This window comes from Protomyctophum parallelum (assembly GCF_964188405.1).
Source record: "Protomyctophum parallelum genome assembly, chromosome: 18".
In the NCBI taxonomy this organism is placed as follows: Eukaryota; Metazoa; Chordata; class Actinopteri; order Myctophiformes; family Myctophidae; genus Protomyctophum; species Protomyctophum parallelum.
The window spans coordinates 36,749,316-36,764,582 of NC_139716.1; the positions used below are offsets into that span (position 1 = coordinate 36,749,316).

General features: G+C 39.9%; 1 protein-coding gene across 2 annotated transcripts in view; it reads left to right on the plus strand.

The window, feature by feature from the left end:
- Window positions 1–7,371, plus strand: part of LOC310875422 (palmitoyltransferase ZDHHC3-A) — a 7,854-nt gene extending 483 nt beyond the window's left edge. The window contains exons 2-10 of one of the 2 annotated variants that reach the window (XR_014570649.1): window positions 720–808; window positions 991–1,064; window positions 2,213–2,325; window positions 2,601–2,662; window positions 3,177–3,297; window positions 4,542–4,614; window positions 5,867–6,041; window positions 6,386–6,581; window positions 7,239–7,371. Coding sequence is in view for 1 of the 2 variants with exons in the window: in XM_083788649.1 (XP_083644775.1) it covers window positions 720–808; window positions 991–1,064; window positions 2,213–2,325; window positions 2,601–2,662; window positions 3,177–3,297; window positions 4,542–4,614; window positions 5,867–6,041; window positions 6,386–6,477 (799 nt within the window). In the remaining variant the exon portion in view is untranslated. Of the gene's footprint in view, window positions 1–719; window positions 809–990; window positions 1,065–2,212; window positions 2,326–2,600; window positions 2,663–3,176; window positions 3,298–4,541; window positions 4,615–5,866; window positions 6,042–6,385 lie in introns of both variants that reach the window. The other variant, XM_083788649.1, reaches the window with a different exon arrangement.
- The last annotated feature ends 7,896 nt before the right edge of the window (window positions 7,372–15,267 follow it).

A 15,267-nucleotide genomic window follows, 5' to 3' on the forward strand; every position in this document is an offset into this window, starting at 1 on the left:
CAGTGATCAGATTATGAAATATAATAAACTGTAATTAGCCCAGATTATGTTTCGAAACGTGTAATTCGATGAGGTTTGCGGTCTATTAAGGCAGCTCTTGTGTTTTTGACAGAGTAAGGTTTCCAAACACTGGTTGTAACTGTAGCCTATAAGCTGCAAGTCAACCTGCCGTCGGAGGATTGTGACGGAAGGTGTTTTCGTCATGTGATCTTCTTGTCTAGCCTCGGATCAAGAGTCAAGACTATCATAGATGTATTTTATGAGTTTGTTTGACTTTTACTTTCGTAGGCTATAATAGTAGGCGTGGGCTATGTAGCCATGGTTCACAAGTCAACTTCACATCACATGACGCTCGTCTGTCATGATTATGAGTTGACAGACAGTCATGAGTCATGTTTCAAGGCTAGTATAATTATGCAAATGTCAAAATCTGTGATAGTCCTTTTTTATCATCTCTCTGTATGTCTCATCCTGTATTTAAATGTCCCTCCTCCACCTTTCACTACCTCATTCCCTCGATTCATTAGCCTACCTATTCATCTCTCAGCTCTCATGCTCTTCTCAAAATTATTTGATTCAAAACCATTATAAGCCTAAAAACGTGTTTTTGATCTGTGTGTGTGTGTGTGTGTGTGTGTGTGTGTGTGTGTGTGTGTGTGTGTGTGTGTGTGTGTGTGTGTGTGTGTGTGTGTGTGTGTGTGTGTGTGTGTGTGTGTCAGTTTGTGGTGTACTCTCCATGCGTCAGTATTTAATGGGATACTACTGCTGCTGCTAGCCTGCCATTCCAAAGCTGTCTTCACTGACCCAGGTTAGTGTGTGTGTGTGTGTGTGTGTGTGTGTGTGTGTGTGTGTGTGTGTGTGTGTGTGTGTGTGGCGTGCACTACAGGTATATGCAATTGCTGCCTTGTGCATATCGTTGGAAATTGCAGATCTACAAGCTTGTACTGTAGATTAGCTATTTCCACAATGTTTGTAAATGTGTGTGTACAGGTATGGTGCCTCTTCCAGAGACGGCCATGGACTTCTCAGACCTGCGGTCGCAGTCTTCCAGGATGAACGAACGGGTGAGTCTGTGCTTCGACAGACACTCAGCCGCCATGAGCTGCAAATCATGTATTTACGACCGAATGGCCGGTGTGACTAGTTAGATATTCTTGTCTGTATGTGCATGACTGTACGTATCCATGGAATAATGACTGTATTTATGAAATAATCGCTATTTATGAGCCAAGCCCATGGTTGAGCTGTTGGGGTTTTAAAGTGATGTTATTATGAAACAGCCTATTGGGTTTTGTGGTGCTGTGCACAGGCTGAGGGAGAGTGTTAGTGATGAAGCTGTTGTGAAATACAGTTTCAAGAGGAAGGAAACCACATTTTTTCCACAGTTTCCAGGGGAAGGAAACAGAACTCATTTTCTAAAACGGACATTTCCGCTGCCACTGTTTTACCCGCCAGTACATCTCTCCAGCAGGCCAATATGACAGGTTGTTCCCTGCTGTGCTGTGTATTACTAAGATATCGGTGTATTAACAACGTACCTGCCGGTGACAGAGATCTCCATCATCTGGTCTTTTCAGTGGTTTATGATAGATCTTGTCAGGTCAGGTGATAACCTGCTCAGTCCTCATGCATTGAAGGAAGCATGAGCTCAGTTCGGGGCTCTCCCCAGTTTGGCAGAGGGAGAGTTGCGCCCAGGATTACAGCTTAGGCAATTGGCACTGGGTGAAAAATGGGCTACAAAATTCTGGGATGAAAATGGAATAATCTTATTCTTGAAGCATGTTTGTTTTTAAATGTAAAATCAACAAAACAGATTTTTGTAAACCACTGAGGTGTTCTTCCTAGGCCTGTAACAATTATTGCATAATCGTTTAATCAATTATTTTGCATAATCACCATAATCGTTTACATGTTGAAATATTGGTCAGACATTTAAAAATAAAAACGGCAGAAATGGCTGATCTACAAGGCTAAAGCTATGTGTGCCATTTATTTATTAAGTTATTTTGTATTAAAATAAATCAGTCATTTCTCTGTATAATTAAGTTATTTGTCATATCTGCCAAGTGGCGACTTTGATTACGAAGCCTAAAAGGCTTATTCATTATGTTCCAATGGCAAAAACACAATTAAATTGTCAATTGCAATTATTTTGTATGACAATCTTCAACTTAAATGCTGTAATGGTGACAGCCCTAGTTCTTCCCTTTAGGGCTGTGAAGGCTGGACGGTGTGCAGTCGCTGTGAGACCTACAGACCACCCAGAGCCCACCACTGCAGGGTGTGTCAGAGATGCATACGACGCATGGACCACCACTGTCCCTGGTATGACCACTGATCATCACCCTGTTGCCCATTGCATTTCTTTCTCTACTCTGTTGTTCTCCTCCACATGGACTCCTCCACATCCCTATCCTGGGCCTGTCATAATAGGCAATTATTCAAAAATAGCAAATGTACAAGTAGTTGCATGTGTGCACGTACGTACGTACGTACGTACGTATGCGTGCGCACGTGTGTGGTTATTTGTTTGTGCAAGAGCATGATGTGTGTGTGTGTGTGTGTGTGTGTGTGTGTGTGTGTGTGTCTGTTGCTTCCAGGATCAACAACTGTGTAGGAGAGTTGAACCAGAAGTATTTCATCCAGTTTCTCTTCTATACGGGTGAGTTCACATTCATAGCCTGCTGATTACTGCTACTTCAAGAAGGCATGCTTGATTGTGAATCCTCCTAGTGGTGCAGACAGTTAAAGACATAAACACCAAGAGGAACTCTTTCTTAAGTGAACACAAACCTGTGTTCATTTATTTCATTGAACAAGGCAACCAGCATGACCGACATATGTTGACCTCTCAGGTCTTCATCAGGGATTCGTATGCATATGTCGTTACCTCAGTAACCAATGCAGATAGGTCGACGATGTCAGAATGCTCAATTCCATTCTGATCACTTGCAAATAGCCTGCAGTCCGAGCAAAGCCCTGTCCACACCAATGATTCGCAATGCAAGGAGTTGCAACTCTCAAATCGGTACGAGGCAATTCAGAGCGCTGCAATTTCTCTCCGCAACATATCGCAATGGTTTCTTTGCATCGCAATTCATTGGTGTAGACTGGGCTAAAGACGTCTCAACTGATTGTCTGACTGTCTGTCTCTCTGCCCCTCTGTCTCTCTCTAGGCATGGCCAGCCTGTACTCCATGATACTGGTGGTGTCTGCGTGGGTGTGGAGAATACGAAACGAGAGAGAGGGAGACGCAGAGAAAGAAGGAGAAGAGACGCCCAGCAAGCACCTGATAGTGTGAGTAGGACGAAGGCAGACTGATCAGGCCACCTTTACACGGCAGCGGCCTCTAGGGAAAACGGCAAAATAGTTAGTTAGTTAGTTAGTTAGTTAGTTGCTGCGAGAGTGAGGTCTAGCCAACACCAACTCGGCATTCCTGGATCGCTGCCCTCCACAATTTCCTATCCAACATCATGTTCTTGAGCTCTGCAGTGTTGTCAGCCAAGCTGTCGTGCCGCAGCACGTCTACATAGGTGCATGGTACACTTCTTTCCCCTCCTGGCTATGCCCTGGGTTGGCTCCCATAGGGTCAATTTACTTGCCTCAAGTTCTGGGTGCCTGACGCAGTGCCCTGCCAGCCTCAACCTTCTCTCTCTGACTTTGCCCGTGACCCGTATCAGATGTGCCTTCCATTTAGACGGCAACAGCATTATGTTGCGTCTCCGTGTAAAGGCAGAATGAAAAGTGAGAACGCAATGGGACTTTGCCATTTTCTCTATAGACCGTTGCCGTTTAAAGGTGGCCTGTAATGCTGAAACATCTGACGTGAAAACAGATCCACTGATACTGATACACTAAACCACCGTTACACTGAAACGGTAAAGTGTTGAATCACTGAGACATTGAATCCTAATGATAATGAACACAAAGAGTTTAGCCATTATGAACCCGAGTGACCCTATATTCTTGGATGAAAATAGCAGATCTGAACACTCACAACAAGTCACTCACAATGAAATGCGTTGTGAGCGTGTAGATCGGATAATTCCGGAAAATAAATATGACGTAGAGGAGAACGAGGGGAAAAGGGCAGGCCACGTATAGAGCCCTGGGGGTCTCCATTGCCTAATCAACAACGTTTAAGTTTAAGAAGTGCTGCAGTGTTGATTTTCACAGCAAATCTTTATTTAGTTTTAGTTCACATTTCAGTAATCTGAAATGTTTTAGTATTAGTCTAGTTTTAGTCTCTTTTAATCTCTTCTCCACTAGTCGCTCTCTAACATTTTAGTCTAGTAGTTTCTATTTGAGGAAATTATCAGTATATTTAGTCTTAGTTTTAGTCATCATAGCTTAGTTTTTATTTAATATTTCTTTAGTTGTCGTCAGTGAAAAACAAAAAATAATTTGTCATAGTTTTAATCAACGAAATCAACACTGCTGAAATCTGTGTTTAGGATATGTTGTTTGATTTAAAAAAAGTTGAATTGTATTTGTTGCATAAACAGCACAGAAGTGATTTACCTCACTCTCTCCTCTCTCAGTGCTCACTACATCATACTGCTGGTGGAGTCCGTTCTGTTTGGAGTGTTTGTCATGGTCATTTTCTACGACCAGGTACACACACACGCGCGCACACACGCACACGTACACACATGCAGATGAATAGGCTAGTAACCTGCATGTTAACCACTGGTGACAGTTAGTACCTCACAGTAACCACCAGGTGTCACAAGGGAATTACACGGCAGAATTCTGGCATGCCTTATCCATTGACAGACTCACTTTATTCTTTATTCTGTTGACCATTCGTGCTATGCTTTGCGTGATTGTCAAGCAATTGGACTTTTCTCACCATTACTAGGTCTAAAACTACAATTCCCTTGATGTTGAGTATGGCTTTTGTAGTACAATGCATTTAGGACTGTTTGATTTTTGTTCAGACTTTTTCAGCTCCAGTACCTCAGTACATACATTAAGGGGCTAGCCCCTCGTATGCCCAGCTTTGTGTGTGCATGTGTACCCCATAGCTATTATTAGATTTTTCTGAGCACCCCATAGCTATGATTTGATTGGCTGAGCAATGTACGTGTTGAGGATAAAAAGTGAGGACAGACAAGTGAGGACGCCAATTGTGATTGGCCGGAGTGTGATGATGTATGATGACAAGAGCGTCACTTCACACGGGGGTGTTTTTTTTAGCCAATAAGGGTGACCTGAATCCCTCAGGGCTCTTTCTGTTTTCTTTCATTGTTGTGAAAGATTTAGCTGAAAATGGATTAGCCCAGAAACAAGACAAGACAGACGACAAACTCACAACGTGTTGTGAGCTTGTCGATCTGCTACTTTCAGCGAAAGCTTTCCCCACAATACGAACGCTGGGATTTAAGTATAGTTATAGCTCTACTTTGTCATCTCCCGGCTTACAGTTGTAAACAAAACTATACTTAACCTTAACCCTAACCTCAGTAAAGTATACCTAAGCTTAACCCTAACTTCAGTAATACTAAGCCTGCCCGGGAGCCAATCAGACACATTGTAAGGCCCCCTGGGCCATGGAATGACCTCTGGTCCAGACTCAAATCGTCTGTCAGTCGAGTGACTGCTTTGTATTATCCCGTCCATCCACGTTTGTATTTCTTTTTTGTATTGTGTGACATAACAGCCTCTTGGGTTCATTATTGTAAAAAAAAAAAGAAGCGTCTCAATGTTTTTACTGGTTAAATTAAAATTCATTGGTTCTAAACATCTTTGGTCAATAGTACAGCCTTTGGTCAATAGTACAGCCCTAATAAGTAATCCAACACACTGACTATAATTGGTTATTGGTTCTCTCTCTCTCTCTCTCTCTCTCTCTCTCTCTCTCTAGCTGGTGTCTATAATAACAGATGAGACTCCCATTGAGCAGATGAAGAACCGGTTGATGATGAAGGACCGAGGATCTTCCTCTCCACCCCCCTCTTCCTCCCCGCAGCCCCCCCACCACGTCCCCCTGCACAAACGCAAGCCCAAGATCGCCCTGCTGAGAGAGGTGTTCGGACGAGGTGGGAGTTGTGTGTGTGTGTGTGTGTGTGTGCGTGCAAGCGTGCACAATTTTAGATTATTTTCTTGATGATAATTCTATCATTAGCTCTTTAATTAATCAAATAATCCAAAACGTAAAATAAAATGCATATAAGGGAATCTGTGAAATACTGTTATTTTATATTTCCTCGCACAATGGTGTAGTGCTAAAATAGCCAAAAATAGGGATTGATTATTAATTGATTATTTAGGGATTGATTGTTAATTGATTATTTAATTAAATTGTTTGCATTTTTCTGATGAAAAAGGCTAAGCTTTTTACTTTCACTTTGTCTGTCTGTCTGTCTGTCTCTGTCTCTCTCAGGTTCAGTGTTCTGTTGGCTCCTCCCCCTCCACTCCAGCCCGCCGACTGTAGGCGGGATTACTTACTCAGCCCTCCCGGACTATGATGTCTAACTTGTGTGTGTGTGTGTGTGTGTGTGTGTGTGTGTGTGTGTGTGTGTGTGTGTGTGTTTGAGAGAGAGACAAAACACAAAGACGCTAGTTACTTATTTGTGCAGGTGAGATTAAAAGAACATCCAAATAGTTCACGTGAAAACAAACAGAATATGAGATTGTACAAAACTAACTGTCACAATAACGCACTTCTCGTGCTCGAACATCACCAGGAAGTTGACGGGCGTGGCCTAGGATGAATTTCCTTTTTTCTCATGTTCATTTATTATTATTATTATTATTATTATAACAGAGTTACAGACCTGTTTGGAACTCCCTCAAGGAACCCTGGTGGTCCCTGGACCCCACTCTGAGAACCACTGACATAAATCGTCTTGGTTATCTGTATGCCAAAACATCATGGAATATAAAAAACAACATTAGTTTGTCCTGTTATTTATTGTTACTTGGGATACTTATAATCTCTGTGGGATTACAGTAGAAATCACCAAGTGAAACTTTAAAGTTTTTACTGTTTTTGGTACTGAGTTAAAGCCACACTCCATAATCAGAACACAAAAGGTTAGCTCCATGAATGGAACTTCGGGAACATCCCTATTAGATGTTTTTCTGTTGTACTATTAAATTGATCAATTGAGCCCCTGATCTAATTACAGACAGTATATGCCGGGTAAAACATATAGGCCTACGTTATATATGACATAGTATGTATATATTTAATGCATAATATTTATGAAGTGTTTTGCTTTTTTCTGCTTCAGTTTCAGTTGTCCAACCTCTTCCTTAAGACCCAATTACAAGCAATTCCAGAATGTGGCTTTAAATGTGTTTGTAAATGTTTACATCACGTGAGTAGCCTTTTTAATTTATTATTTATTTTATTTTATTTTTGTGGGTGGTGGTGGTGGTGGTGGTGGGGGGGGGGGGCGGCAGTTTAGTCTCAATAAGAAAAGTAAATACTTTTCATGGCATAATGAATAAGTGTGTGTTCTCATACTTCTGAATTCACACCCAAATATTTCTTATTTGACATTATATACATGAAAAGAGGAAAATACAAATACAGACTTTTTTAACGTTATTTTGGTACCATTTTAAGCCTTTATTTGATAGTTAAAGTAGTGAGAGAGAGAGTAGGGGAAAATGACATGCAGGAAATCGTCCCACCAGCTGGGAATCAAACCTTGAGCCGTTTTGCACCCAGGTGGTATATGTAGCCTACTGCTTGCTAATCGGGTCGCCGCCCCATATTTGTGATTATTATTGAGACTAATCTGATTCCATGTACATTATCTATTTCTATTGTATTTCTTTTGGTTTTGTTCATATATTTATTTTTTGAAATAAGATTAAGTGCAGTTTGTTGGTGCTGGTAACTAAACTGTTTACTTACATGCACGCACGCACGCACTCTCACACACACACACACACACACACACACACACACACACACACACACACACACACACAAAAATATACTACTAAACACCCATAAACCTCAGTGAAGGGATGCTCCTGTTCTTATTTATTTGATGAGTAAACTCAACCAATGGATGTCTGTTTTTAATGTCATCAGATGAAGTTGTCTCTGAATCTCAATGTATAGAAGGGTGTTTTCTATTTGAAAAACATGTATTAATGTTATTATAACATTTTATATCACTTATTACTTTCAATTAAAAGTAATACAGGATGTTACAGTATTGCATTATGTGGCAAGAAATGTGTTGAATTACTGTTATGTTACTTGCACTACTTTGGTATAAAGTAATACTGCAGTGCATTACTTATGCAATCCGTTACTTCCAACTTATACTTTTTGTCAGGACGAAGAGAATAAATTGTAGAATGTTTTGCACAAAGTTAATTGATATTTTAACCTATTTGTATTTAGTATTGTATTTTGTATTGTATTGTATTATGTATTTTAGTATTTTATAGTGTTCCAGTTCTATCTGCTATTAGTTCTCTCTCCTGATTGGATAAAATCGGCATCCTGACCTAAAAACACATTTTCTGCTTTCTAGAGAGCTGGAGAGATGGAAAGAAGTTACTTAAAAACATTATAGCTATTCAACAAAAAAACATTATTTATGCCACAAGATGAGTCTGGGAAACTGAGTCCCTGAGAGGATACAAGAAGACAACTTCATTCTGTACTGTTTTTCTTTTCTTTTTATCCTAAAGGTGTATATACTTCCTCTAGATATCCATTATGTTTGTTTAGAGTTTACACTGAGTTGAAGACGACTCAAATATAGAAGGGACATGTTGTGAAGAGTCCTTGATTTACACTGGAAAATAAATATTTGTATTTTGTACAATTTTAACCAAAAAGGGAAACGTGTGCTTGTTTACAGCAGGTTCAAGGTTCCTTTAATAGTTGCATCTTGTGTACGGGTACTCTACATGAGCGTAAAATTATTTCCTGTCTCCTAACGGGCACATGTTCTAATTACGCTAAGCACGCACCTTTCACCACGGCTATATAAGATTACATTTCGACATTATTTGAGTCATGAAACAGAATTGACGTTAACAAAACCGGAACTTGAACTTTCAACTCAAGCTCCCCTCAAATAGTATTTGAAACGTTGAAATGGTCCAGCATGAGTGCTGGGAGCATCGAAGTTGGTCTGTTTTGTAAACTATTGGCTTCGTATAGCAGTGGTTGCTAACCTGGGTCCTCATGGACCCCTGGCATTTTAGCTGGTTTTCCATCCTACCAGGATGTTCATATGGTCTCTCTGCAGTGGAATCAATATACGTTCTAGGATACAAAGCCGGAGAACCTGGTACTGTTGACAATCAGTACTGGGTGAAAAATACATAAAAAGAAACTAGTACTAGGTGAGCTGCTGTACTATGAGGTGAACCATTAGTAGAGCTCCCCCTGGTCCACTACGCAGTCAAATCTTGAGGTAACAATCTGAGTAATATTATACTGTGTAAACCTTTGTAATTTCTTTTGGTAAGTTAACTGGTATACTGGTACAACATCCCCTACAGCCTACATGAATGTGTTTTTTTATATTCACATGAGTGTCTGCCCACAAACACTTTCTCCAAAATGAATGACACATGCACTCGGAGGAAATGCTTTTGTATTTTTAAAAATGAATAGGCCTACTACCTGTTTCTGATGGTGTTGCTGCATTCCAAAATAGTCTAGACCATCCTTCATGTTTTGGGGTGGGTTTTTTTTCCTAACAGATTTCTTTGAAATATAGAAATAACTGTTTCAAAGTATGACTTTAAATGAACAGTCTATACATTTTGCTGTGTAGGACCCCTAGCACCAACGGCTCTAGTAGTTCTAGTCCCCCTAGCAGTAGGCTACTTGTGAGCCACTGATCTACTGTACAGTTTACCAAGAAACAGAATCAGCTCTGAATTTGCCAGTGCAGGATTTCTTTGCCTTTATTTTGGTAGGGATCTAAACCTACACCTTTTAAAATGTTTTTTTGGGACCAGCTTTAGCTCATGGCCCCGGTTGTGTCAGCTGTGTATATGTACTTGTAGGCCTATATTAAAATAAATGTGCAAGGGCATTATTACTGCAGTTTAGTTGTTTATTTATTTTGTATTAGCAAAACAAGCATGTTTGGAATGTATTGGTGAACATCTGTAATGTTGAGGAATGAATTTGGTCTTACTTTGTCTTATTTTGTTTATTTTGGGTGGGAACATGTTTGTGAAAGGGTGGAATTAGAGGGGAGGTGTGTGCAACAGGTGTGCAGCATGTAACAATGCAACATTACATCTTTGGGCACTGCTGTCATCCAACGCAAATATGTATATAGTTGCTAGTTGGTCATATGCATCATCTATTCTAGATAGCAGTGGCTTTGGCTCCCAAACTTTTTAGCTGAAGACCCACAAGAGAAATTAGATGTTTTCCCGGGACCAAAACTAGTGAAACTATAATTCTATGTATTTGATGTTACTTAAGCTGTGTGTGCTTGTTTTGATTCACCTGGATCTCCACATATCCACCTGCTGTGAAATGAAACGAGTGCCCCTACCCCTGTTGTATTTGTTTTTTATTTTCTTACTCAAGTTGACAGCATGAAGAGATGTTTGTACAAATGAAAGGGTTTTAAAATTAATGTTAAACACAACCGGTCAAAATGTAGGTTAACCAACATTTACCCGTGGCTTGTGGAAGCCAAGTGCACTAGCCAACTTGTATATTGTGCTGCATTCCACGACTTGATTTGTAAAAAAATAAATAATCAAAGAACAAATTAAAAAAAACACCTGATATGCATGTCTTGGCGATTACTTTGAAATGACTGTTTCCATTGATAATTTATGATATACTAAATTTTTTAAACTTTTTTCAACCTCCAAACAAACAATGGCCCACACACAAATGACAAAATCTAGTTTTAAAACCAAATTGAATTCACGCCCATTTTAGCAGGTTCAGTCAGAAACATCCTTCAAAAAAGAAGTAAAAAAAGAAGAAGCTGGATTTACTGTAATTACAAATACAGGATAGTAGTAGCTTTCACCTGACAGCAAGTGGCACTTATGTGTGTGCATCCTAAAATGGATGGGCTGCAGAAAGCATAATCAGTGTGTGTGTTTCTTGCATTAATACAGAATAAAATAAATGTTAGAAATGACCAAACGTGTCTACCTGACACTGTTATGCAGGTTTCCCGTCCACAGTCCTCCTCTGAGACACAGAGTAGACATAAATAGTGCCTTATAATGAGCATTAGTGAGGACCAATTATATGAAGAGAAAACAGTGTCCCTTTAACCCTGTACTATACTTCGTTGTACAAAGGTGGTGTAAAGAAAAAAGTGCAGTGCATTGTGAGCTTGTAGAACTGCTACTCTCATAACATTTTGCAAATAAAGTTATTTATAATAATAATATTGATTTGAAGTAATATATGGCCCGCATGATTTTTGTTGTTGATTTTTGACCATTATAATGCATAATAAACATGAGTAACTAAGCTATCATAATGAGGTATAGGCAACCACAATACAGCAGTTGGACCTTAATAATTGGGCCTGTACAAAGCAGAGCAGTATCGCAGCAGAGTAAAGATGACCCGTGATAGGGGTAACAAGATAACTCACCCCTTTTACTCTTTTTGGTGAGTTGTCCGGACAACTCACCAAAAAGTGCAGACAACTCACCAAAAAGTCCAGACAACTCACCCCGGGGGGAGATGTCTGGACTTTCGGGGTGAGATGTCTTCACTTTCCGGGGTGAGTTGTCTTCACTTTCGGGGTGAGTTGTCTGACTGAATATGTACTTTTGGAGCTCTTATATACTTTACTGAATATTTCACCAGAATACTTTACTGAATATTTCACAAGAATATAACACAAGAGTCAAATGTACGGTCAAATGTAATGTATTTTATTTAAATATAGAAACAACAGTTTTTACAAAAAATATAGAAAAAAGGTAAACATAAGTTTTTTCAAAAAATATCAGTTTGTACAAAAACTATAGAACAAGGTTGTATCTAAAAACATCAGTTTGTACAAAAAATATAGAAAAAAGTTGTCATGTACAAAAACACTGTTTCAGTGAAAAATAGTGAAATAGATGTAGTTACGGTTAAGCTACATTTGGACTAATATTGCCATTTACATGTTTACATTAATTAGTCTAGAACTGAAAAAAAGGAAACGGTTACAACATGTTGATAAAATAAATCTCCAACTTATTGGCTTATTTCTCATTCACAATTTATTATTTGCAACATGTTGAGCGCAATACATTGTGGTGTATTTCGACTATTCAACATTGACTAGTATGGTGTAAATTAAAATGTATTAAACATCAATCAGCATCAATCAAAACTATAATATAAATATGAATACTGTGAAAAAAGCAACCAAAACATAAAAATAAAAATAAACTGCCACAAAATAAACACTATAAAATATCATAAAATGTATATATGGCTTTTAGACTTTTGCAAAGCACCCCATGCTGGCTAAAGTGTGGAAAAGTTTCAGAGGAATCAGATTCTCAACTGTCAAACATGCGTTTGACAGGGGTTGAAAGATTGAGGTTGTTGTCTGACTTATCTCTCAAGGAGAACTTCTCAGTACACCATGCAGGTACTGTTCAGAATAGATGAGGGGGACATGGCTGTGAAAGTGTGAAAGCATGGTACAGGTCCAGGATGGCTCCACTCTGGTAAGGCTCAAGGTTTTGTGTTCCAGGACTCAGATTGAGTGTCCAATAAGAGTCACCGGTTTGGGCGACAACCTGGTAAAGGTAAAGAAAAAAGAATCAGAGTCATTCTTTAGGATTTTGATGCAAACTACGTAACTGTTGATGAAACAAACTTTCAAATCAGAACATTATACAATTCTGGTGGGAGAACCGAGGCAGGTATTTAGATCATTTATCTGTGTAAATGAGGTATTTACCACCGTAATATGTTATATGCTATTCAGGTATATCTGCGCATCTGGTGTACTACAGATGCATAGGCTAGTAGGTGTGCAGAAGATTCCATGCATGGACACGCATTGATGCGTCTGGTATTAGGGTTAGGGTTGCGAATCCCTTGACTCCTTCAAAACCTCTCTCAAAGGGCACCTACGGATGGCTACAATTCAAAACTGGCCCCCCACCACCACCACCCTTTTTTCACCTCAGTGTATTTTCTTTTGTTTCTGGCTATATAGAAGTGTATATTTGTACATCTCTAAATGTTCTGATGAATTGAAAATGGTGGACCCTATTTTAAACAAGTGTAATGCTTTATGGTGTCGTCCCACAGTTAACAGTTTTTGTATGGAGTTGTGGTTGAAATGTACTGTAATTCTGCAAACTGTTAATACATACTACAATCAATCAAACCCCTTTCCCATTTACACTCTGGACCTCTTCAAGGCAGCACATTTGCTTCAGCTACCACAAAAACAGATTACATTTTGAAAGGAAGGTTTATATTATTTTACACTAGTATTTTGGCGATGTAATGAGAGCATTATTCATTTCTCATGCTACAACTTTCCTCCCCTCACTTTAATGACTCCAGTTTCACACATCCATCCTCCTCCAAGCTGGTCACAATGCCTTATACTATTGTGACACTAGGGGGAGTAAAGTGCTGCTAAAGAATATTCCAACTTTAATTTAGATTATTTCCAATGGGAAACACTGAACAGATACCGATGTTTAACCGTCCATAACCACAGTGATTTCAGTCTATGAAACAACTTTCCACCCAACACTACATCATTTACATTAGGCATCTTCCTCTGAATAATCAAAACCACCATCTGCACTTACTTTGGTTCAGCTCAGCTGCTAGAGCCCAGGGCAGTGTGTGTGTGTGTGTGTGTGCGTGTGTGTGCGTGTGTGTGTGTGTGTGTGTGTGTGTGTGTGTGTGTGTGTGTGTGTGTGTGCGTGCGTGTGTGTGTGTGATGATCATCATCATGATCCTCATCCTAGCAAGATAATCTAGAAGCTCCAGTGCATTCTTCAGAACAGATGGAAGTTCAGAAACATGATGGTGCATTGGTACACCTACCTAGCCTGGTTAATAAACCAGACTAATATCGCACGGATCTGCGGGATATTAGTCTGGGGAGGCTCAGCTTGGATTTCATTTCCAGGGAAACATTTTCTCTTTGACACAATTGGTCAGAGCTACTGTCAGTCAAAGGTCTCAAGCATTGAACGTCACTGTACCAAAGCCCGCCCATATTGCATACCGTGTCCCTATTGGGCGCCCACATTCTCGTGTGTAGGAAATGGGCGTAAAATTGAGCCTCTCCAGACCGAAATCCGCCGGTAGGCAATTTTTTTTGCCAACGGCTGATTCGGTCTGGTTTATTAACCAGGCTAACACCTACCTACACCTCTACATTATACTCCAATAACTCCATTCGCTACCCTGGCGTCGGTAGCGACCAGTGACCACCCGTTGCCTGGCGACGTTCTAACCAATCAGGGTGCGACCCACCGGCCGGGGTATAGTTAGGGAATTTTAGCAATATTGTTGGACCATCTGTGAAAAAAATTACCGCCAATAGCTTTCTTCACCAATGTGTTCTTATAGGTGTCTAGAATCACCTCTCAATTTTTTCAAACCCAATTCCTCGTGGAAAATTCTGGGGAGCCAATCGAGTTAAGGAGGCTTGGGTGAAAAATATGAAAGTCTAAAATTAACTTGTGAGGTGTCTAACTAGGGGTTTTCAGGGGTGCTGAATCCATTCCAACCATTATTTTTTAGTAAAAATGTCTCCCTGGCCATATAATATTGGTATATTGGTTATTAAGCTCTAATGTACAGCACACAGTGTATAATCAATGGTAGGGGATTGGGGTGTTGTTGAATTGATTCTATTCTGAAAATAAAAGAAGAAAATATTGCTAAACACTTGATAAGAGTGTACACCTACTGTGCACATGCTCAGTGGATACACTGTCTGCATGTGGGGACTTAAGGAGCCCGGCTTGGGTCTAAAGATTACTTGTGAGGTGTCTTAACTAGGGGGTTTCAGGGGTGCTGAATCTATTCCAACCATTATTTTTGAGTAAAAAAAACAACTCATTTTCCATAAGAACATATTTTATTACATACTGCAAGGAAAATGTAAATCAGAAATGTGCAGTATTGATGAAACCTGGTGTCAACCGGGTGTTACTCAGCCAACTCCTCATCTTCCTCACTCCTTATCTCGTCTTCCTGGTTGATGTTCTTGCATCCTCCAATACACTTGCCACAAGCAGATATACACTTGACCCCCTGCTTTTTGCAGCAGCACCTGCGTGTACTACAGTCTCCCTCAC